Source organism: Apus apus, chromosome 7, assembly GCF_020740795.1.
Source record: "Apus apus isolate bApuApu2 chromosome 7, bApuApu2.pri.cur, whole genome shotgun sequence".
Classification (NCBI taxonomy): Eukaryota; Metazoa; Chordata; class Aves; order Apodiformes; family Apodidae; genus Apus; species Apus apus.
Genome location: NC_067288.1, coordinates 14,587,651 through 14,612,201, shown reverse-complemented (window position 1 = coordinate 14,612,201; position 24,551 = coordinate 14,587,651). Strand labels below are relative to the sequence as shown.

The 24,551-nt window shown below is 41.6% G+C and overlaps 2 protein-coding genes across 2 annotated transcripts in view; both read left to right on the top strand.

Annotated features, from left to right (window-relative positions):
• The first annotated feature begins 4,475 nt into the window (after nucleotides 1–4,475).
• EPHX4 (epoxide hydrolase 4) lies at nucleotides 4,476–20,913 on the top strand. The gene is made up of 7 exons (XM_051624943.1): nucleotides 4,476–4,718; nucleotides 7,398–7,483; nucleotides 10,915–11,072; nucleotides 13,093–13,221; nucleotides 15,062–15,165; nucleotides 16,082–16,230; nucleotides 20,021–20,913. Exons 1-7 carry the CDS (start codon nucleotides 4,476–4,478, stop codon nucleotides 20,253–20,255), a joined length of 1,104 nt encoding a protein of 367 aa, XP_051480903.1. The 3' UTR covers nucleotides 20,256–20,913.
• Nucleotides 20,914–22,309: 1,396 nt separating this feature from the next.
• BTBD8 (BTB domain containing 8) overlaps nucleotides 22,310–24,551 on the top strand; it is a 34,588-nt gene continuing 32,346 nt past the window's right edge. The window contains exons 1-2 of the mRNA XM_051625205.1: nucleotides 22,310–22,419; nucleotides 22,498–22,683. Of these exons, the coding sequence (XP_051481165.1) occupies nucleotides 22,310–22,419; nucleotides 22,498–22,683 (296 nt within the window). The remainder of the gene's footprint in view (nucleotides 22,420–22,497; nucleotides 22,684–24,551) is intronic.

The following is a 24,551-nucleotide window of genomic DNA, read 5'->3' as shown; positions in this document are numbered from 1 at the left end:
ATAGTTGCCATGAGATATACAAAAGATTCTAAGCTTTCTTCTGTAAGGAAGGTATTTGCCTTGTATTGGGACGAGTGCTGTTTAACATCTTTGTTGGAGACATGGACAGTGGGATCGAATGTATCTTCAGCAAGTTTGCTGATGATACCAAGCTGTGTGGAGTAGTTGACACCCTAGATGGAAGGGCTGCCATCCAGAGGGACCCTGACAGGCAGGAGAAGCGGGCCAATCCAAACTCATTAAGTTCAACAAGGCCAAGTGCAAGGTCCTGCATCTGGGTCGGTGCCACCCCAGGCACAAGTACAGGCTGGCGGGAGAATGGCTGGAGAGCAGTCCTGAGGAGAAGGACTTGGGGGTGGTAGTTGATGAGAAGGTCAACATGAGCCGCCAGTGTGAGCTGGAGCCCAGAGAGCCAATTGCATCCTGGGCTGCATCAAAAGAAGTGTGCCAGCAGGGCCAGGGAGGTGATTCTGCCCCTCTGCTATGGTGAGACCCCACTCCAGTTCTGGAGTCCTCAGCACAGGAAAGACATGGAGCTGTTGGGGAGGGTTCAGGTCCAGAGAAGGGCCACAAAGATGATCAAAGGGCTGGAGCATCTCTACTATGAAGACAGGATGAGAGAGCTGGGGCTGTTCAGCCTGGAGAAGAGAGGACTCTGGGGAGACCTCAAAGCAGCCTTCCAGTACCTGAAGGGGGCCTACAGAAAAGCTGGGGAGGGGCTTTTCACCAGAGAGGGTAGTGACAGGACAAGGGGTAATGGTTTCAAACTGAAAGAAGGTGGATTTAGGTTAGACAACAGGAAAAAACTCTTCACCATGAGGGTAGTAAGGTGCTGGAATAGGTTGCCCAGGGAGGTTATGAAAGGTGTTTGGAGGTGTTTAAGGCTGGATGAGGCTTTATTCAACCTGGTCTAGTGTGAGGTGTCCCTCCTTGTAGCAGGGAGGTTGGAACCTGATGATCTTTAAGGTCCCTTCCAACCTTAATGATTCTATGATTCTATGACAAAGAAACTGTTCCTTAGTACAAGAGGAATTCTACTGTGTCCTTGGCAAACAGAACAGCTAAGATAGTGCAGCTGGAGATTCCCAGAAACACTAAGCCAGGGTGTGCAGCAATATCATGCAAAAACCACTCAGAACTGCTAGGTCCCCAGCACTACCGTCTTCTCAGCTCTCATACTGGATCCATACCTAACATCAGAAGTTGATATAACTGAAGTCTGTAGGCTATTGCAAAAGGCTTTTATTATTTAGAAGCTTGACATAAAACTACCTAGGTAGTTAGTGATGTATGTACCATAAATAGACTTAAGTTTTATTCTTGTGAAAAAACTAGCTCTACAGTTTGTACAAGAAATATGACACAGCCTGGCCAAATACCTGCTTATAATAAGGCATATCATGGTTCTGTTCTCAATCCTTCGTGTATTCCATATGGCTTCTGTCACTCTGTGAATGCTGTGTGCAACTTATCGCTGGGCTTCCATCAACCTTTCTCAGAATTAATTGGAAGCTGTTGGTCAACTCCAAGATTTCCAGTCTTGGTTTTCCTTTTTTTTTTTTTTAGGGGATGTTTTCTACCAATTCATTCTGATTGATTACTGGTTTATTATGGAATTAGATGACAACTATGACACAATAACAACATTGGTTTCTTTGCTCCTGCCAAACTTTCTAAGTTATCTAACTGGGTCACTGGTTTACTGAGGTGCACTTCAGCAAAAATCCTGCTGCAGCTAGTCTGATATTGAGAAGCTGTGAAGGCTTCTTCCCTACAAAAAAAGGTTATTAACACCAAGTCTGATGCATAAAAAATTAGCTATATGCTAATCCTAGGGTTGGTGGTATGAGTAATCTGTGCACGAACGGAAGGCTCAGGCTTGGTAGGCATGATTCATATAATCCTACTGGAGTCTGCAGAGGTTAGTGTCTTAACTGAATCATCAGCTGCTGATGTCATTCCTTCTCTTCTTGCCCAAGAGCAGGAAGGAGCCTTAAACAGCCCAGCACCTTTTCCCCTAGAAGCCTGATACAGCTCTTGACCTTAAGTTTGCAGGGCTCACATTGAGACAATGAGCAGCAGTCATGGACACACGATTCAGTATTGTCAGCTGATGTGGGTTGTTTATATGTCATTTGTGTTATTGGCAAGAAGAACCTAGATAGCTTTTTATGCTTACTTGAAGATGTATTCTTTAGTAGTTAAAAAAAATTCAGGTACTGGTTTTGTGTCTTATTTAAACTTTTAAATGCATCAAAAATGCAATCATGGCCAATTCTTTAAAGCATTCTTTAAGCAATTCTTTAAAGCTGCTGCTTAAGTTTTTAACTGGATATTTTAAAAAATCAGAAATTTTAACTGGTTAAAATCAGCATTAATTCTGTCGCTGCCTTCAGTGAGACCAGGATTCAACATCAGTGTCTATATTTGTATGTCTGAATTTAGAACAGAAGTAGGAGAAAGCATTTGGTATGTTACAGACAAAAACTGTCTACAAGCTGTGTTCCATGCACAGTGAAAAAAGATACATATTCCATCTGTATATATGCCTATCCAATTTGTGGGGTTTTTAAAATAGCTCCTTAAATTACATATCTTAGAGTTAATAGATGCATGGTGTCTTTTACCAGCTTCTACTTGCACTGCGGGACAGAGGAAAAAAAACTCTTGGAGGTTCTAATCCTCCAAACTCACCTGGATCAAGAAATAATTCTGGTCTTCATCAAATTCAAAGAAAATTTGGCAAAATCCTCCTCCCAAAAAGGCAGGCAGTTGCACACAGGCCTACACTATTAGCCGTGACTCTCATGCGGCCTGTACGAGTCTCTAGCCCACCTGTACCCTCTGGTCTGAGCAGCAGGGGTTCTAGATCAAGGTGTAAAAGTGAGCGGGCTCTGCAGCAACTTGGATCAGGAGCTGTCAGGATTTAACCTCCAACCTCAGTCAGCAACTATTATATCCACATGCTGTTATATCCTGGAACTAATTAACTGTAATTTTTCATAACTTGCATTTTTATAACCAAAAAACATGTAAAACCAATTGCTTAATGTAGTTATGCTTTTTCTTACAATTTTGGATTATATTAACCATTTTAAATTACCCTTTACCGTGCGTATCTGATCAGTGCTGACCAGCACCCTTCTTACCCCAGCATCTGTGGCTTCCTGTCTGACTCTGTGACTTCTGGGCTTGTGCACACAGCAACTTACAACTAATGGTTGTTCAGTTTCTAAAGTCAGCCTTAGGCAGCTGAGATCTCCATGCTAAACTAACTCTTGAAATAGTAACGATGACCTGGGTCTCTTTAGTTTGGAGAAAAGGAGACTGAGGGGTGACCTCATCAATGTCTACAAGTACGTAAAGGGTGAGTGTCAAGAAGATGGAGTTAAGCTTTTTTCAGTGATGACCAGTGATAGGACAAGGAGTAATGGATACAAATTGGAGCACAGGAGGTTTAAGGTGAATATCAGAAAAAATTTTTTTACTGTGAGAGTGACAGAGCACTGGAACAGGCTCCCCAGAGAGGTTGTGGAGTCTTTTTCACTGTAGACATTCAAAACCCACCTGGACACATTCCTGTGTGATGTACTCTAGGTGACCCTGCTCTGGCAGGGGGGTTGGACTAGATGATCTTTCGAGGTCCCTTCTAACCCCTATGATTCTATGATTCTATGATCTAACTTCCCCTTCTAGCAAATTGCTCAGAGTAAGTTGATTTAAAAAAATTATAAATGTTGGTGTCTGAGCTCAAAATTTGTATCTTTTTAAGAAATATTCATAGGAATAGCATGTAGTAGGTAAAACTGTAATGCATTTACAAAATCACCTTTAAATGGGTAACAGTGAGGCAGCTGTGAGTGTAGAGTCTTGAAAAATACTAAATTGCAGCCAGGCAGCCACACACCTACACGCTTCCTTTCACACCTCATTGGGGCAGGTGCGACCAAGTACGTGACCAGAGAAGCAAACCTTGGCCTCCGAGGAGCTCTGGCAGGCGCTGCCGCTGAGCCTGTCCCGCCTGCCCCAGACGCACTTTTCGCAATGACATTTCCAGTTAGTTTTGGTGTATTTGGCAGTTCTGCCAGCGAGCGCAGCTGACAGCCCCGCTCCATTGCTCCAGGCACCGTTGCTTCTCACTTCACTACCAAATAATCTGGGGAAAGAGTCCCGGGTGGCCGGGCGGGTGGCCGCCCCCCTTGCCCACAGCGCCGGCGCCCCCCGAGCGCTGCCCGGGCCTAGCGAGCTCGGCCCGCGCCGGGCACACCCGCGCCGGACACACCCCCCGGGCTCACCGCAGCCGGACCCGCGGCGGCCGGGAGGGGCGGGCGGAGCGGGGCGAGGGCCGCGGGGTCCGCGGGGCGGGCGCGCTGCCGGTGCCGCCGCTGCCGGTGCCTCCGCTCGGGCGGCTCCTGGCGGCGGCGCTCCGAGCCCCTCCCGGCCGGAGGAGAAGGCGGCGGCGGCGGCGGGGCCCGATGGCGAGACCCGGCGCTGCGTGCCCGCCGCCCGCCCGCCGGGTGATGGTGGCCGCCCGGGCGCTGCTCTTCTGGGCGCTGGTGTACAGCTACTGCGGGGTGTGCGCCTGCATCGCCGGGCTGCGGCTGCTCTGGAGCATCGGCCGGCGGCCGGGAGAGACCTTCCGCTGGGTGGTGCGGGAGAACCCCCCCGCCTGCCTCAACGACCCCTCCCTGGGCACCCACTGCTACGTCCGGATCAAGGTGAGGGCTGGGGCGGGGGCAGCGGGGCCCGCTGTGCGCACAACGCACCCCTGCGCCCGTCCCTCCCGAGCGCGGCAACCCCTGCCTGCTGCCTGCCCCCGCTGCACGCCCGTGCTGGGACTCGGTGCCTGCCCTCCGGTGCATGCTGGCACCCCTGCCTGCCCCGATGCCCCGCAGTCCGGCCGAGCCCGGCAGGGTCCGCGCCCCTCGGCGGGTCTCGGTGGGCGGGAGAGGCGCTCCCCGGCCCCGGGTGTCTCGGGTGCGTCCCCCGGCGCTCCCCGTGCCCTTTGCCGGGCCCTCCCTGGTTTTTAGGGTTTGCCCAGTCGCACCTGGGAGCCCCTGTCGTGCATCAGGGTGGCAGGGAAAACGCAGAGTAAAAAGATAACTCCTGCCTCTAAGGTTGTACAGTTAAATTCCCCAAGTCAATTTTTATACTTGTCTCACATGTCTACCTGTGATGTGCTCCTCCACCAGATGCTCTAAGTGAAGTTGCCTTGCCTGGGTTTCTTTTGTAGCTATTGGTAAGAAAAAAAAATGTACTGCAAATTCTATCGAGTGTTACTTTTAATAAAATGAGCACAAGGATCTGAGTTCTCAGGAATCTGTGCAGATCATTTTGTGCCAAGCAGTACTAATATAAATGATTGAGCCTGCTGGTTTCACATTATTTGCTTGGGGGTTTTTCTACCATTAAGAGGCATGTGAGTGCTTCTTTACTTACATGCCACTTTTTTTTCCTATAGCACCAAGCAGTAGATGAATGGGTTGCTAGGGAAGAGAGGGATGTGACAGTAATAAGAGAGCATTTTGGGGCAAATCAAATAGCTGTCAATATGACAGCCTATCACTCATTTCAGGAACTATTAAACCCTCTTGCTGTTGGATAACAGCAGGCTAATGTGTTACTTTCTGAGCACATGTACAGATCTGTAGAGATTTCAACAAAAAATAAAAATAAAAAATAACAAATAAAAAATAAACTGTTTCAGAAAATGTGGCAACACCGTATGTCTGTTGTGGGGGGCAGAAAAAAGGGAACCGAAAGAGCAACTGAAAATGTAGAGGATGGGCTTAGTTTGGGGCACGTGACATTTAAACTGCTGCTGTACAAGTGGTGACTGAATTTGTGTGAGTAAAGGGCACATCCTTAAAACCAATACATAGATTAAAATAAAAACATTGAAGGTAAAACCCTAGAGGACACTAAATGAAAGAAGCAGGATGGAGGAGGGCTTACCCACTACTCACTAAACTGAGAAAGAGAAACTGTGAAAGATAACTTAAGAAACCTTATTTTAAAATATAAATGGATCATAGGCAGACCAATATGGGGAATGGTGAAATGATGTAATGGTCCTAAAATTTACTTGGAAGAGATCATTACTTAGAAATGTAGAGATACTTTTACCCCTAGGGTCTTCATTAGCATCCCAGAGGAGAAGTATCAGAGTAACTTTGGCCAGAACTGAGCAGAAGTCCCTGTTATATCCATAGTGAGTATAAAAAACCCCAGATGTTCCTTTTGCAGAGCCTCTTAAAGAATCAAGACATACATTAATGGTTTTATAGTTATTTAGTGACTGAGCAGTGGCAAAGTAGCTCAGAGAACTTCAAGCATCTATGGCAAGAAAAACTTTTTGTATGCATTTGTGATACTTGGCATGATACAAGCTCTTGATGTACAGCAAAGGCATGGGGTTTTTCTTCCCTTTTTAAAATACCAGAGGCAGTGCAGACTCTGACATTTGTTCAGGAGCTCTACAACCTTTCTTCCTGCAGTTTCCTTCACATGACTGCTAAACAGCACATTGCATTTTGTGAGCTAACTCATTCCCAACTTCTGTATCCACTTCTGTGCCAGTTTGAATAAACCCTCTGGGTCAAAATTTCCGCTTATTTAAATTCTACTGGGTTTGACCTTGAGTTAGTGAAAACTTGTGTACATCCATTCATTGCAATGGCATTTCAACTTTCAGCCTCTGCATTGCTAACAATAAGTAACTTGTCTGCTGGTAATTCCAGTAAGACCCATTTTCTTAAGAGGTGCATCAGAAATAGTGACTATATATAGGGGGGAAAGAAGATGATTACATGAAGACTTTCTTTTCTGAAGTGAGTATGAAACCTTGTACAACAAAAACAAGGAAGAGCCACTTGCTTGCTAGTTACTTTTGATTGCTTTTGGTTTTTAAGAATCCATGCAGTCCTTTATTGTGCCAGAATGCACCATGATGGTTTAAAATAGTTGGATAATCTTACAAACTAACTGAAAGTGCATTTAAAGCATACAAAGTCTTTCCATAAAGCATGTGACTGGTGCCCATGTGAAAGCAAGGTGCTAGCTTCCACAGTAATCTGCATTTCCTAGTCACCATGCCTGGCAGTGCCCTTTTCCAGAAAGGTTACTGTGCTCATGGCAGAACTGGCACACAGTCAACATACCCTGACATTATTAAAAATGGTCCTCCCTGGAAGAAGCTGTGGCAGCCAGAGTGTGGGATACTCTACATTGCCAAGGTGTAGCAATTACTTCAGCTTCAAGAACTGACAAGTTGGGGTTTTTTTTCAGGGGTAATAATACATTGTTTCTTAGAATATTGTCTGAAATAATATCCATTCTCAAATCCCTGTATAGCAGTTCTGTGCAGCAATAAAAACAATCTTTTTCTTTTGTTTTAGGATTCAGGGTTAAGATTCCACTATGTGGCTGCTGGAGAAAGGGGCAAACCGCTCATGCTGCTGCTTCATGGCTTTCCAGAATTCTGGTAAAACTCCCTATGCACTTTTCTTGTGTAAAAGAGGCCACTTAAGACAACCAAGAGTGATCATCTCAGCTGAAGTATACCCAATGTGGTCTGGTTTATGTATCTATGAGTACTAACTAATGGCATGATGTTTTACTAGGGAACAAACCATTGAAACTTTTTCAACTGCAGCATCCACAAAAAATTCCTGCAGGCTGACACAAACCAACCATCTTTTTTTGCACTGTCAATCCACTTTTCTGCAAGTATGTACACTTTTCTTCAAACTTTGGGAAGGAACTGCTCATTTTTAATTGATTTCCTATTTTGACAAAGTTTGTACTAATATGGCTAAAGTTATTAATTATAGCAGAGGATCCACTATATGTTAAGTGCAATATGGATTGCTTGCATATGTTAAAAAAACTATACAGTGATTTTTAACTGAGGGATGGAAAGAAGAACTAGGAGTTCTATAGGCTATTGTGCATCCTAATTTCAGAATGCTGCTAAGGGAAAAAGGCTCTATTATTAGCTAATCATAAGATGAATGATGAATCAAACCCAATCCTAAATGTTTGTTTATAACAATGAAAAGCAGTCATGTGTCTAATGATTTAAGCAAATTGCCCGGGCTGTCATTGCCAGGTTTAACTAGTGAAGCATGGCTTACAGAACTTGCACTGAGAATTAATAAGGAAATAGGGGAACTGACAATGCCAGTAATTCAGCAAGTTAAAGTCCTTTTCCTTTCTAAACCGAGATAGGGAGCTAGGCTCCACTGATGGAACTGTGATCTTTCAAGCTGGACTCAGGTCATACCATGATAAATTGAGCCAGGTAAACCAGAGGTCAGTTCTTTTCCCTTAGCAATTTCCTATAGATACTAATGATGATGGTAGAGGACAATGGTAGAAAGTCATACTTATTTTAAGATAGATTTTCAAAGAAGTAGATTGTTCTAATAATAAATGGCTATCTAAAAGAAATAAACCTGTAAATTTTCATTACAAATACAGATAGATTGGGGGAGTTTGCATATTCTATGCAAACATTATGCATATCTTGCATCATGAATATTCTAACACAATAAGACAGCTGAGACTACAGCTAACTTCACCTACAATTATAATAATACAGCAAAATTCAGCATTTATATACATACTCTAATGAGATCTACTATATTATTTTCAAAAAGCAGAAAGCCATTCTTATAGTTTAGAATGGTAAGTCATGCTTTAAGTGACAGTTAATACGTTTTATTATCTGACCATTCAAAAGGTGTAAATAAGAAACTGCTACATAGGTCACTGGGACCACCAATAGCATAATTTCTATAACTGTTTTTAAAAAGAATATATCCCAATATTCTGTAGAATAGTTGCACTGCCAATACTGATGTTGGTTTGTTAATTCAGTCTGTGAGGAATTTTTAAAGCAAGAATAGAGATTGTTCTAAGAGCACAAGGTGAAATAATCACAATTTAAGAGATATTTAAATTTGCGTCAAGGTTGTATCATTTGGCTAGCAAAAAAAAAACCCAAAATGGATATGAGTCACAGATACAATTCTTACTTCTTATAAATCCTCTGCTTTTTTCTGCCTCAAAGTACTAAATAGAACAACTGCAACCAAACAGTACTGACCTTAGTGAGTGAGAATTTCTGAAGATGAAAGATCACTTAATATAAGGACCCAGAGCCATTAAGTGCTTTAGATGCATAAGAACTTGAAGGTCAATACCAATGTTGTGCAAAGACAATAACAAAATATTTTAAATTGGGCATAATGTGTTGGGACAGCTAGGGTACCTATAAGACACGTTGTGAGCTGCTAAATTTTGTACAAGCTGCCCTTCAGAAATAATGTGATCAGAAAATCACAAAATATTTTCAGCATTCGACCTTGTGAACATGAAAGCATTCACCAACATATCCAGATTCTGCTTGCACAACAGTTACATTTCATATGTGGTAAAAGGATTTCTTTGAATATAAAATGTTCCCATTTGGTATGTCAGACATTTGGTGATTGTCAGTTGTGAAAACAGAAGATGAGGATAGCAAGCAGACATTTTCTGAGAACAAAAATAGTTTGTTTATTTATTTATTTATGGGGCTTGTTGTTTCTTCTTACTGAAGTATATAGGATAGCTACAGCAGTTGCCATGGCAAATTCAGCTTCCAAGTCATTGTATAATGCCTTTAAAAATTTCCTTCCTGAATATCTCAGCTAAATCTTGTCTTTGCATTATATGGCACTGAAATTAAAAGGTTCTGACTGTTCTGTTTATATGAATATATGTTGCTGTAATGAATGTTACTGTAATATTATTTACATTAAAAGTCCCTAGTGGGCTGGAGGCAAAGCTAAAGTGGAAGAACAAACGGTCTGATACCCTGTTTGAATTAAGGTAGAATTCTGTGTGTCAATCTTACTATCACTGATCATCTAAATGTTATTTATGGTTTATCTGAGATTGCTGAAACAAGAAGCAGAAGTCAAAGCTAGATCTCAGCAAAAGGGATGCAGCCATTTTTACACATGCCCAGAAGGATCATGTTTTTTGTGTAGAAGAGACCATGCCTGTCTCGGTACTCACCATTCTGAAATTTATTTGGTTCTTGCAGAACAAGGTCCACCATTTGCTTTCTGCTTCATAACACAACATTCTATTACAGAGTGAGGAATAGCCCAGGCCTCTGCCTGAGTTCTTAATTTTACACGTCTTTTAATGTGTGTAATGTTATCATTCCTTTCCATAGAAACAAAAGCAATTAAATACTTTCTGTAGTACCAGCTATTTTGTTCTGGAACAATTTTGGTAGCATAGACACAGATTAGAGTGTACATAATATAAATCATATAAACTTCACATAGTTAGTTTGTTATCCATTGTATTTCTTTCTTGGTTTATTTAGTGTATGAGTTATCTGACACTCCTATAAAGAAAGGGAGGGAAGGGAAGGGAAGGGAAGGGAAGGGAAGGGAAGGGAAGGGAAGGGAAGGGAAGGGAAGGGAAGGGAAGGGAAGGGAAGGGAAGGGAAGGGAAAAGAAACTTTACTCCATCAAAATGTGTGTGAGCAACTCCAAGAGAAAGCTTTTCAGGCCTTACTTTTTGATGATAGCTACAGCTTCAAGGATAAAACAGAACAGTCCTCTGTATGCTCTGGTTTATGCCTGCTTCCTTTGCAGCTAAGGGACCATGCTAAACTCCAGCAACTGTTGAACACCCAGGCTCTGGCCATGGTCCCTATATGGCAGTTGCAGGAGCAAAAAACTACTATAGCCACAAGTGACCATCAAAGTACCACATAAAGAAAAAAAAAATCTCATTGCAAACAAAGCCATGCTAGTTTACCATCAGCTATTTGAGACCAAAAGCATTTACTTCATTTTGATATCATACTGCTTGACCTTATAACACCAACTTTTTTTTCCCCTTTGTTAGGTATTCTTGGCGCCATCAATTGCGGGAATTTAAAAGCGAGTATCGAGTGGTGGCCCTGGATTTGAGAGGTTATGGAGAAACAGATGCTCCTTCTCACAAAGAAAATTACAAGTTAGACTGCCTGATAACAGATATAAAGGATATTTTGGAATCTCTAGGTGCGTTGGTAGAAGACAAACTACTCAGCTTATAGATTACTTGATTTTCTGGCAAAAAGCCTGTAAAGGTCGAGCACTGATTTTTTTTTTAAACTGCATTCTCTTTAATATTTATACACATTACAGGTGTGTGTAGATACAAAGCTAAGGATACTCATATTTTATGGACTATTATCAGTATTCATGACAAAGGTTTGTTTTCTAATTATTATGTGTATGTCAGTATAAAAAATATGTAAATATTATTTTTCCATCATTAGTTTTTTAAAAAATCTTCACAGTGTACTGTGAAATCCAACAGTACAAACCTTTGGTCTTTTTCCCTAAGAAGGGCTTCGCTTACTCCCAACCATGGCACTTAATAGATAATGTTATGAATTAGAGTCTAATAGCACTTGTGGACCAAATAATTTAAATCAGGTGACATTCTTCTTGCACAAACACGACTGAGTAAATATTGTGTGCTTTATAAAGATGATAGCAGTACATCTGCTGTCTTAAAAAAATACATCCCAAAATACTACTCTTGCACAGTAGTCAAGAGCTGAATCACTCTCGCTTATACAACAGCAAGAAGAACAGAAGGGAGAACAAGGGACACATTGCTCCCTGTGGCAAATACACAGCCTAGGGCTGAAGCAAGTCTGCAAAATGTGCCCCCCCCCCCCTTCAGTCTAAAGTGTAGCTGTTCTGGCCATAAATTGTAACACCTAGTGAAGGGTATTTCCCTTCCAAGGGATTGAACTGTCTTTCTCGGAATCATTTTAATTCCCTGGATACTCCAGGGAGAGTGAAAGAACCTACTGCATTTCACATAAAGAAATAGTAAAGCAGTGATTCTGACCCTAAGATCTGAATTTAGGATTTGCTTTACTTGTGATGTTTGAGTGTTGTCAAAAGATTGAGCAGGCAGTCCCCGCACTGTGTTTACTTTTTCCAGCCTTTGCTGGTTGTGTTAATCTCCATGGTAATGCCATGGTTATACTTGTGAAGTGCTCTCATCATAATTAAATTTCATAGGGATTTAAAATTTTCTGGAAAAAGTATTTCTGAGACTTGTTATCTTTGTTTGTTCTAACCTCAAGTCAAATTCTTTTTGAGGACTTGATTATATTAAAAGTGCCAAGAGGGGTTATAAGGTGCTTTGTCAACTGTGTCCAAATTTATGTCAAAACTCTAAACAGTTTGGCTTTTATACATTAAGTTTGTAGTGTATGTGCTCAGCATTACAGATATCAGTGAGGAGTGTGAGGTATAGTATGTGTCTGAGCAGTGGTTAAAGTAGGAATGACTAGCCTTTCAAAAACACAGTCATGATTTTTCTCTCCCCTCTTATTGCTGCTAAATTACCATTTTTATTGATGAGAGAATAAGTACGTGGATGCCAAGAAAATTAAAAATTGCCATCAAAACAGCATATGGAGAAAAGCTACAGGCCTACTAAGTATATCATGTGTATATGTGTGTTATATATATATGCTATAAATATAGGGCCATTAAGTATAACACCCACTTTATGCATAATGATGGTGTTCAGTGCTTAGATAACCTCCCATATTCAGATAAATTCGTAAGGATTCGCTTTGTTCAGAAGGGACTCAGGAGATTGCTCAGTCTTTCTGGCTGCAGTTTCAAACTCCAAACTCCTTAAACATGACAAAAGTACATGCATTATAGTGACTGAAATTTAGATTGCATATCTGACTCCACCCTGGCCAAGATGTGAAAATGGTGCCCATGCGTATACCAAGAGACTTTAGTTTGACATTGAGGTAGTATAGGTGAAGTGTAATTGAAGTAAAATTAAGTAATTTTAATTATTTGTTATTTTTTTCAGCTATAATAGTGCACTATTTTTTCTGGCCATTAGTAATAGAAGCAGTGCAATATTAAATAGTTCCATTAATACATGTGCTGGACTGCCTGTTTTGCCCAATAATTATTTTACTGTATGTGGTAAGTTTGTATGGATGCAAATTCCAGTGAAATAAAAGCACAAATCTGTGTTTGTATTTATTAGGATACAACAAGTGTGTTTTGATTGGCCACGACTGGGGAGGAATGATTGCTTGGCTAGTGGCAATATGTTACCCTGAAATGGTGACTAAGCTGATTGTGGTTAATTTCCCTCATCCTTCTGTGTTTACAGGTGAGTTTTATGGTAGTCTTTGTTAATCCAGAGTATCTGCGTTTTCATTAATATCGTGTTTGCTTTGAAGTTGCTAAAGAAGCTGCTTGCCCCTTTAGATGTCCAGTTGATGAGCTGCCAGAACTCAGTGTCTCTCACAGCCTGGACTGTATTTCATGAAGCAGTGAGATATCAAATATTTGACTTCTGGAAATCATGTATTGTAGGAAGTGAGAGTGCTTGCAGCCAAATTTACTCATGTTTTTCTTAATCCTTGAAGGTCCACAAACATAATTTTCATATAAATGAATCTGTTTTATACTACTTTGGCAGGATACAATTCCCTGAACAGGGGTGTATGTTACATTACACCTAAGTGTAATGTTACTAAATGTTACTGCATTACTAAATCTGCATAAAACAGGCTTTGGATAAATGTGAAACAGACATTAGAATTTACTCCTGATTTAGCTGATAAGTGACAATTCATGATCTTGTACAATATTCACTGGAACAAGACAGCATTTCCATGCTACTTACTAGAGGTTCAGGAATGCACTAGTAGTGAGCTGAAACAATTAGGTGCACTAGAAAATTTGTTGTGTGACATGTTTTGGGCTTGTTTACTGCCAAGAATTACAAAACATTACATAGGGATTAGATCTGCATTCTGTAATTAAAATGAAAGTAGTGTCTCAATAATTTTAATTTCTTCAGTTCCTTATCCTATTTCCATTTAAAAAGTCACTCCATTTCCCCAGAAATAGTTAAGAATATTCAGTGCAGCTTCAATTTTCATTTCAGTTTAATGTATATTTGACCTTAAACCACCATCGAATCAGAACCTTTCAGATATGTTGTTCTCATAGTTTTCTTGGGCACCTTTCTAAGATATGGAAAAAACATGTTACAAGGTAGTTAAGCCTCACTTACCCAAGGAAAGGTCTCTTCACTACCACCTAAGCAAGCAGAAGCTTTCTGCAGTATCTTCACTGGGAACAGGAGCCAAGCTGTACAGAAGACAAATACATTTTATTATAGTATTTCTTAGTATTTGTTTGCGTATTTGTTAAAGAAAAAATACATTCTGTAGCTTGATAAATTCTCCCTGAATCACATTTGTTCTGCTTTGGATTAATTAAAAATGCACCATTTCTAAATTGTGCAGAATAGTAAAGTGAGCAGTGTTTATAATGGTCCATCAAGCAAAAAAGTTAGATGCTTGAATGTCAGTGTTGGCTCTTACAGCTCACTGGAGACATAAAATTATGTTTTTTTAAAAAAAAAAGATATTGCAAATTTGGCCATCTAATTTTATATATGCTCCAATATCTTTTAAAAGTTACACTACATAATCTGGATCAGGGTTCTTGAAGTTGCCAAGAAGACAACTGTTAGAAAAACTCTGAGCTTTTATGAACAGGACTGATGCTGTCTTTAGAATGCAAGTGAATTATCATCTACACATTTCTGTGCATCACATCTTTGAAGAGAAAAATACTTAACGACTTGTATTTTTGCCTCTTATTCCACAGCTGAAAAAAAAGGCTTTGGACTAGCTACACAAGTAGATCTCTAAGTGAAAAACCTGTCATGCAATTAAACTCTCCAATGTCACTGCCCTCACCTAATCTTTGGCAGGCTTCCAATTTGTTCACTGTTTCTATTAACACATGTAAAAGAACTATGTTTTAATGGCCACATCATTTACTTACTCCTAAAAAAAATATCATTTTTTGTCACATAGCACGCTCTAATGTAATATTTTTAAAACATTCCTTTCAGTTTAAAAAACAGTAATATTAACAGTAATTTTGAGTCATCAGTTTTTATTTTTAATTCATGGGCATTTTTGTTTCAGAATACATTCTACGACATCCATCACAATTGATTAAATCTGGTTACTACTTCTTTTTCCAAATGCCATGGTTTCCTGAATTCATGTTTACAGTAAATGATTTCAAGGTGAGCAAAATGAGTGCTCTTGTTTATATATTTAACTGTGAGTGATGGAAGAATTGCCACCTACGTTGACCCCTTCTGATGTAGGTATAATTACTGGAAAAAATAAAGAGCTTTCTGATTTTTCTTCTTAAGCTTTATATATTTATTTAATGTAGGATGTAAGTACATAGAGTCTCTGAGATTAACTCCTGCTTTTGCATTTCTGGGAAGGGTTCAGGTTCATAAATTTAACCTCCAGCACTACTGTGCATTACTCTACCTAGAGGGTCAGCTGGTTTTACTTGTGCCCATGCCAGTTTGGTGCCTGGGGCACTCCTGCTGACTTTTCTGAAGCTCCTGTGTGCAGTGGGACATCCTCTTATCCCTCAGAGCCTGCTACAGGGCAGGCAGCCTAGGAGTCTGGGCATCAAGTTCAGCCAGTTGATTAATTCTGCCTGAGAAACCAACAAGGCCAACACCTTGTATAACCTTAAAAAACAAGCCCAAGGGTATAGAAAGAGAAAAAAACAGCTGCAAACATGCATCCTCCTACATGCATGCAGCCCAAGAGAGGGCTCACAGTACTGCAGGGACAGAGGGCACAGCAAGCTGGAGAGATCCTGAATCATTCTTGCTCCTGCCCTCTCAGCTGCTGGGGTCCATCCCAAATAAAAGCATGTGCCTTTGCCTGTCACAGGTGGCAGGTCAGGGTGCAGAACTGAGTAGCTTGGTAATACTGGTATTTGCCCATACTTGATTACTCCAAAGTAGGCTATACCAGAAATAAGATTACTGAGTGCTTTATATGTAGCTCTCTAAAAAAACATTCATTATACTCTAAACATTGTATAAATAGATTTTAGGAAGATGTGTCCTGTTGAAGGAGAGAAATCCTGTTTTCTAGCTATCTTTTGTGATTTTATTCTTCCTTTTGTAGGTTCTGAAAAGATTATTTACCAGCCAGGCCACTGGAATTGGACGGAAAGGCTGCAGATTAACAGCAGAGGATATTGAAGCTTATCTCTATGTCTTTTCGCAACCTGGAGCATTAACTGGACCCATTAATCATTACAGAAATATTTTCAGGTGAGGATAACATTCTAAAACCAGGTAAAATATTCTAGAGACCCCTTGAGGCCAAAAATGTGATTGCCTCGTCTGTGCCAGAGTAGACTCACTGGCAGCAGTAAGCATGTATAGCAGGGAGCATGCAGAGTCAAACTGGTAGTATCATAATAAGAAATATTTTTGCAAGCTTAATATTTATTTTATTTTCTCCAGCAGTTTTCTAATGGCTTTAATTCTCCTGGAAAGAGTTGGGTTAACCTTGGAGACTGATGGCCCCGTTTTTCTACCATAAACTTAACAGGGCCAGAAGGTCTTTAACTCTGCATATACTCTACCTACAACTTGTAGCCCTAACATGAAGGACAATACCAAGAAGACTGCCACTGAACTTTTCCTTTTACTGCCTCCAGTCTTCAACAGCTCTAAGTCTCTTGGGTGCTTCCCAAACGTGACACCAGCTTCTCAATATTCTTTAAAAATCACAATTCTCTTCCTTCCCTAAACTTAGACAGTCAGGTTTTTAAGTGGATTGACTTCTCCTTTTCCCTGGTCCAAATTTAGTGTCAGTTTTACTGTTTGTTCTGTGCCTTCCATGCTGTTGCTGTCAGCAGAGCAGTCAGCATGGGAACAGTGGGAGATGGAGGTCTTTGCTAGATGCTGTCTTGTACAGGCTGAGAGACAAAACTGTAATGAGAAACCAGAGAGATGGTATATTTTCTTCTAAACAGGATAACACCAAGCACAGAAACCAGTGGGGAATAAATGAGATGCTGTGCTGGTAACGGTATACTTATTTAAAGCTATGCAGAGAGTGGTGATGGCAGCAGCTGGGATGCCAAGGGGCGGTGGGAAGCTGTGTGGCTGCACAGCAGCTCCCTGGCCCCACTGCAGGAGCCTCCAGGGAAAGGCTAATGAGGAGCTGGAGAGGCACAAGTGCCCTGAGCCTTGTTTGTTACATTTGCCACCTCACATCAGTGAGTGTGCACATTCACCAGATGCTTCTCTGACAACAACAGTGAAATATCTGTGATAGCTGAATTGCTGGGGGATTCAGATGAGACAAATGTAAGAGTTGTGTATGTTTAAACTTGTTTCAGGATTTTTCAGGATTAAAAAAAAAAAGCCTAATATCAGTTATTAATCAGGAAGTATCATCATAGCTATTAATTAATCTCTGTGTATGTTTGTGCATTGTTTGCTTCTAATGAAAATATACCTGTACTTAATTCAGAGTATCATTTTTAGGTGCCATCAGCCACAATGCAGCAGGCTTTGGGCTGGAAAGAAAAGGCTCTTCAGCTCATTCAGTTCCTGCCACCAATCTGATGGTCACACCTTATGGGATGTGAATCATTAAACATTAAAACTGGATTGAAATTTTAACTTCCTTTCAAATAAGTCACTGAGCAGCCCTTAGATGCTAATTACTTGTATTCACCATAACCCCCATTGGACTGGCACTACTGACCTATGTGTTAAAGGTTTCCAACTCCTTACAATCCACCTGGAGTTTCATTCTTCAGAGCCTAGTTTTTTTGGAAGGTTATTTCCAAAGAGATTATTGAAATCATCTACTTCCATCACCAACACACCCTTGTACAATTAGCCCAGCAGTCATTCACTTCACTATACTTTAGATGCAAACACTTTTGGAATAAAAATCATAAAGCTTTTTGTATTGTGCTTATTTAAGAGAGACAGGTTAGCAGTTGAAGCTTGAATTTCCTCTGATTTGCCATTTTTTAGAAAATGGGATTACTTCTCTTCTAGCAGTTAAGAAGTACTTCAGAATTTGTTTACAGAAAAACTGTTGGTTTTGTATGAAGGTTTGAGTCTGTTTTTCCAAAACTTAAACTTCACTAAAAGAACTTGCCTTTCTAAATGAGAAACCTGTGCATTAATCCTTGTTAAAGGAGATTTCTAGAACCTGCATACATTATATGATATGCCATATTCCAGACTGAAAAGAAATAAAGTGTAGCTCATAGGCAGTGAAAAATAACTGGTTGTTTATCTCTACAGTTTGTGTAAAAAGCCCAGTAGAGTTTTCCTAAGTGAGGCTACAAATCTTGTGTGGCATTTAGCCACAAAAGAATAACAGTAAATCCTGCAGTAGTGAAAAGCTAAATACACAAGTAGTGCAGAGATCCAGCATAGTGGATTTAAAATGTAAAGATATTAGTCTAAATGCACAGAATTAGATAATCAGATTATCAATTTTTAAAACTGATACGATGAATAAACTCTGATTCAGTGGATTAGGTCAGTTTGAAAAATGAGATTTTAAATACGCTGCTCCAAAAGCCATTTTAAGAATTTTCTTAATTCATCAATCAAAATGAAATTTAAATTATTATTTAAAGTGACCTTTTACGAATATTCTTTGAAATTGTGTGTAAGTAAAGAGGAAGAATGTCTTCACAGTCTCAATTTCTTTAGCTTATCTTAAACTAATGCATGCCATTTTCCTTTTTTTACAGAGCATAGTCTCTTAACTAACTCACAGCACTTCAGTTTCTCATAAAAGCTTGTTCAGGACATTTTCTTTATACAGTACTGGTTTAAAATGATAATGTGTGAGCATTAGTACAATGAAGATTTGTATCTGATCAAATGGAATCTGTTTTGAATTGTCGCAGCTAGTCTATTACAATCTGTGGCTAAGGTTAAGCAATTCAAGCATAAACTAGATAAATATTTCAACATCTCTGAAACAGATGAGCTGGAATAAATTCTGGTGGGTTAATATGGTTTATGTTGAAATAGCCTTTCATTTCTAGCTACCTGTATCTCTCTAATGTGAGAAAAAGTTTATAAAATAGTCCATTAAAAATAATTTTATTAAGGAAAAAAAGTTTCTGCTGAAAGTTTAAATAGATCATTGTATTTGTATAATTTTTATTAACACTTCACTTTCTAACAGCTTTTATTCCAAGTATCAATAAAATGTCTTATAATGTATTTATCTTTAAACATTTTCTAGTCTGCCCACGCTCTGGGTTGTGATGTTGCAGTTTTAAAGATACTATGACTCCATGAAAGGATAATTTTAAGGAAGTGTTCTTTTACTGCATACAGATGTAGGTAGTAGTAGCAGTATTCCAAGGCCTTCAAAAACATCCTGTAGCTCTTTGTATAGGGAACTCTGTGGCACTCACAGATGAGTGAATGTAACTGACTTCAGTTCAGCTTTTCAGACATCAGTGTTCTATAGATACCTTCTTCTACAGATATGTTTCTTTTTAGCTGAGCTACATAATAATTAAGTAGGTCTGAAGCACTCTAGCTGTGTTTTTCCATAGTGTCCAAAAAAGCAGCCTGCCATTTCCTAGACAACCATTTTTTTGGTAAAGCAGTTTGGCTACTCAGGTAGCAAGATGCCTTGAACACTGTAGTCTAAATGTGATTCAAGGCATCACATCTCATTAAAGCATAATGCAGGTTCAGAAATTTGCCATAGCATTCCTCAATCAAGCAAAAGCCACAGATCTACAAAATGCTGGCTGTGTTGTGCCACATTCCCTTCTACAGAAATCACAGGGCTCCTTCGCACCATGCCAAAGCATTGTTCATGTTGCAAAAATAAGAGCTCTGTTCCAATCAACTGCCAATTACAGACATGTTACAGGAAAAGTATCTAACAATTTTACCATCCTTAAAAACAGTTAAAGGCCTTTGAGTCACCAGAGTGTTTTCTTGGTATTGTAGAAGGTATCTTGGAACCTAGAAAGCTTGCAGCGAGATTCACCGTGTTGATTTCAAAAGCTAAGCAGGCTAACATGTGACTATGTGTGTTTTATTTTTAAAGCTGTCTACCTCTGCAGCACCATGAAGTCACCATGCCAACCCTGCTGCTATGGGGAGAAAGAGATGCGTTTATGGAAGTTGAGATGGCAGAAAATACACGGATTTATGTTAAAAATCATTTCAGATTAACTATTTTGTCTGAAGCCAGTCATTGGCTCCAGCAGGATCAGCCTGACATAGTGAACAAGTTGATATGGACCTTTCTAAAGGAAGAGATAACAAGAAAAAGAGAATGACTGTTTGTATGTGTTTTAAGGGGTCTACATAAAAGCTCTTCAGATTTAAAAACTAATTGTTATCAGGGCCATATTTCCAGCCTGCCTTCTATTTTTAGCTCTGTTAGAGAAAAGTGTTTTCAATGTACTGTACATTTGGACACCAATCTTACTGCTAAAAGAAGGAGTAAGAGAATATATGATACCAACATTGGTTTTACCTGTATACTTGTATTTTGCACATAAATACACCTGCCTTAAGATATATATGTATTTGTACAGAAAGAAATCATGGAAAGTTGTTTTGTTTTTTTTTCTCCCTTGCTTTACAGTTTTAATGTGTGGTGCCTTTTACAAATTTATCATGAAACAATAGAGTGGTGCCATACAGAAGATAGTAATGAGTTTTCATTCTAGATTCACCTGGATTTTTTTAACGTGTTTTACCATTAAACAGTAACTAACTCTTTTTATTATCTATATTTTAGCATACTGGATGACTGAAAAATTTCTGGGGCCATTTCTAGTATTCAAGTGAAAAATGAACTTGTTGTATTGTTGAATGCAGTTGCTTTGTGCAATGTGTTTTTCTTTCTTGACTAAAAAATGGGAAACGTGTACATTCAACATGTCTGAACAAGAAGAATGGAAAAATAAAATAGAACATGTATCAAATCAATCTCTGTCTAATAAAATGCAACTTACACTACTCCCTTTATCTGATTTCCTATGGGGAGATTTCTTACTGGAGCTAACAATTGGGTTTGAATAGTGTCAGTCCACTGTGCAGCCTTCCTCATGCTACAATTGTTGTAGTTTCTTGGAAATAATGCCTCATTGTTGGCATTATTCTTCCTATGTTAGCAACTACTGTTCTTGTCTCCAAGAACTGCTGCCAAGTTCCTGTGTTTATAGGAGAAAGAGACACAGTGATTATGGAAACAGAGGGTAGAATTAACTTGCATGTGGTGGCCAAGAAGAAGAAAAGTGCATGCTAACTACAAAGAAAAAAAGCAGCACAAAATGCAAGTCTCCAGAAGAGGTGAGTCACCTGCATACATGGTTTCCAGAGGCTCCCCCTCCACTTGCAGAATAAGTGCAGTGACCTGGGAAACACGGAAGGATCAAGGACCCACCAGAGGCAAGTGGGCTTGAACGAACTGTCCATCCAAGAGTAGAAGAAAGCTGACAATCACTGGGGAGTCCCAACAAGCCCCATGCTACTGTGCATGTCATTTCTTTCCAGCCACAGTCTGATGTTCTGCTTGACATAATCCTCACAAGAAAGTGGACCCAGGGGAGCCATCAGCCAATTGTTGGCTCCTGGCTGGCAATCTCCTTCCCTTCGTGCAGTTTGAAAAACCTGATGAGGAGTCCCCTCAGTATGGTGCAAAGTTTTCAATCTTGCCTTTTCCATCCAGGGCTGGTACCTGCCTGTCAAGGGTATTTTCACCCGGCCAAGTATTTTCAGTGTTTATCAACTGAAATGGTTACACACTTCTTTAACTGTAAGGTTAGAAGAGTGTTGCAAAGCAACTTTTATAATCTATGCAGCAGATTAATTTCTCAGCAAGAAAGCCAGCGCTGGGGAATGCGATTTTTCCAGAGGAGCATTTCCTCTCCGAGGCCTGCTGCCCACCGGTGCTCCGGCTGGCAGGCCGGTGCTTTTGCTCTCCGTGCGCAGCGCAGCAGCGGGCACGGGACAGGCAGGAGCGGGAAGCCGGGCCCTGCCTGTGAATTCGGCACCCAGCGCTGCCGTCCCGGGAGCGCGGCAGGGCAGGGCGCGGCGGCCACCAGGGAGCGCCCTCCCGCAGCATCCGGGGCTCTGCGGGCCGGGCCAGGGCCCCGCCCACCCCCGCAGGGAGGCCCCGCCCCGCCCGCGGGGTTCGGAGGGAGGGCGGGGCCCGGCGGAGCGTCGCTGCCCCTCATTGGCGGAGGGCAGCGCTGGCCACGCCCCCCAGGGCGCAGCGGAGGGTCCCGCGGCCCCTTCAACTCCCGGCGGCGGGAGGGGCGGGACGTCCCGGCGGCCTCTGCTCACCCCGCGTCCTGCCGCCGCACCGGGCGGCTGCCGGCACATGGCGCGCTGCGGAGGCGGCTCCGCGCCGAAGGGCTCCGGTCCGGCGACGGTGGAGCGGCAGAGGCTGAAGGAGGCGCTGGCCGAGCAGCTCCGGCAGGACCTCGGCAGGTGGGCGCGGGGCGGCGGCGGGGCCGAGGCGCGGCTCTAGGCGCGGGAGGCGGCGGTGGTAACGGTGCGCTCCCGCAGGTTGCTGGCGGAGGGGACCCGCTCCGACGTGACCATCCGTGTGGGCACCGCGGCTCTGCGGGCGCACCGGGCCGTGCTGCTGGCCCGGGCTCCGCGGCTCTTCGCCGGGCTGGCGGGGGGGCGGCCGCCCCCCGAGGTGCTGCGGCTGGACGGCGTGGGGCTCGCGGAGCTGCGGCGCTTCCTGCGGTGAGTGCGGGGCAGAGCGGGCACCGGCTGCGCCCGCGGGGCGGGTGGGCTGGCGGCTGCGCTGGCTCTCTGTGGCCTTCCTCTGTTTTCCTGTGTTAACACCTGTTTTAAAGCTTTTCCCTTCGAGGCAGTATCTTCACAGCCTTCCTGCATCCTTTGCAGAGAACTCCTCTGTAACTTTGTTTTGCTCTGACTTCATCCCGCTGCTGACAGCGCATGGGGGTGCTCTCCACTGAAGCGTGGTTTTGTGTGGTACGAGAAGGTTTTGTCATAGAACAAGTGAAAAAGCAGCAAAAATCCCGAATGTATCCTTTAATGTTGTCTGTGCTTACTAATAACCTTGTCATTAAGATTAGTTAAGGAGAAACAACAAAGAAAAATCACTCTTCTGATAAAAAAAAACCAAAACAAACACCTGGATTTGGAAACCTAGATGGACTTCATAAAGTTAAATGAAGATGCATCAAGAGGATGCATCAAGTTAGAAACTGTGATCACTGCTGAAGTCCTAGTGATCTATGGGCGAGGCCAAATCCAGCAGCTTTCCCACCGAACAGGGCTCCCGGTTGGTGCAGCGTGTGGGGCTGCACCCCAGGGACCAGTGAAGGGCCAGCCTGCCTTCCCACTGCCAGCTCTTAACCTGCATCTGACATCTTGCTCATCTTGCTCCAAGCCTTCTGTGACTGCATCAGGGGTGCTGGCCGGTGCTGCCACCAGGACCTTGCAATCCTCCTTGCCTGCCAGTGGCTCTAATGCTTTTTTCAAAGAACTAAGTGGTGTGTGCCAAGGAAATGTATGTGCTTGCAAGGTCTTGAGAGTGTTGAAAAGAGGAAGGGGAAGGTTTGCAGTTTTAAAGTTTTGTGCCTGAAGCATAACCTTGGCTGACCTCTCCCTCCTGGTTTCACCCAGTCTCTCCTTAAATCTGTAAGTTAAGGCAGCAGATGGCTGGAAATATGTATTGAGGGTACTAAAGTTTTAAGAAGTATAAATGAAAACTTCTTGAACTGAAAGTAATGCCCAAAATCCACAATCATTGTAGTGGAACAGGCTGATAAGCTGGCTGTTAGGTTGTTGTGGAAGTCTGGTAGAAGCATTAGCAAAACAAGCAGCAGAGAAACAAAACAGCGTTTTTTTGTCACTTTTTGCCTCCATTTTTACTTTGATTTCATTAATTTGCTTCACATTCACTAATGCAGAAGCATCAGAATGCAAATTTCAAAAATTCCAAATTAATTTGGAAACTGAAGGTAACTGTTGATAATAGTTATTTTAATTATTTATCATTTCTTTGTTTTCCACTTAATATGCCTACAGTTTATTGATACTTTCTTTCAATTTTGTCTGTGTTTGCTGGAAGGCACATGATGATCCTGCATGTTCTCAAAAAGCATGGTATTGAAAAACACCTTTAAACTCAAAACAGTTCATCTAATTATAAACCTTTAATCTTTTCAGTGTGAGTTTAGATTCTTCAAGTGAGCTTCCCCATATATTCTAAGTTACGCATTAAGTACATTTTGCAAGACAGTTGTTTTTTCTTAACTTAGTCTTTAGTGCTTTTTGATAAGTCAGCTTTTGAGTCCTCTAAGCTAACACATTTTGTAAAAATGTGTCACAGAACGAATGGGAGTTTGACCAGAGTGAACTGGTTCGTACCAGGGAAAGGAACTAGCTTTGAAAAAGCTGAAAAAAGCCTAATTGCACTGATGACTTCTGCTGTCAGTGGCTGTTGAATTTCGGTGCTTTCTTACTGTTAAGATGCAAATTAATTAAATCTTTGCAAATCCAAAATAGTGTCTTGAATTACAGCTTGAGGCTGCCTGAAAGCTAGCCTAGGTCTTGGAGCACATGAATAGCCATGACTTGTA

Coding starts and splice junctions, on each gene's coding strand:
- EPHX4 (XM_051624943.1), top strand. CDS start 4,476: ATGGCGAGACCCGGCGCTGCGTGCCCGCCGCCCGCCCGCCGGGTGATG. Junction 11,073..13,092: donor GGATATTTTGGAATCTCTAG/GTGCGTTGGTAG, acceptor TGTATTTATTAG/GATACAACAAGTGTGTTTTG. Junction 16,231..20,020: donor CATTACAGAAATATTTTCAG/GTGAGGATAACA, acceptor TTATTTTTAAAG/CTGTCTACCTCTGCAGCACC.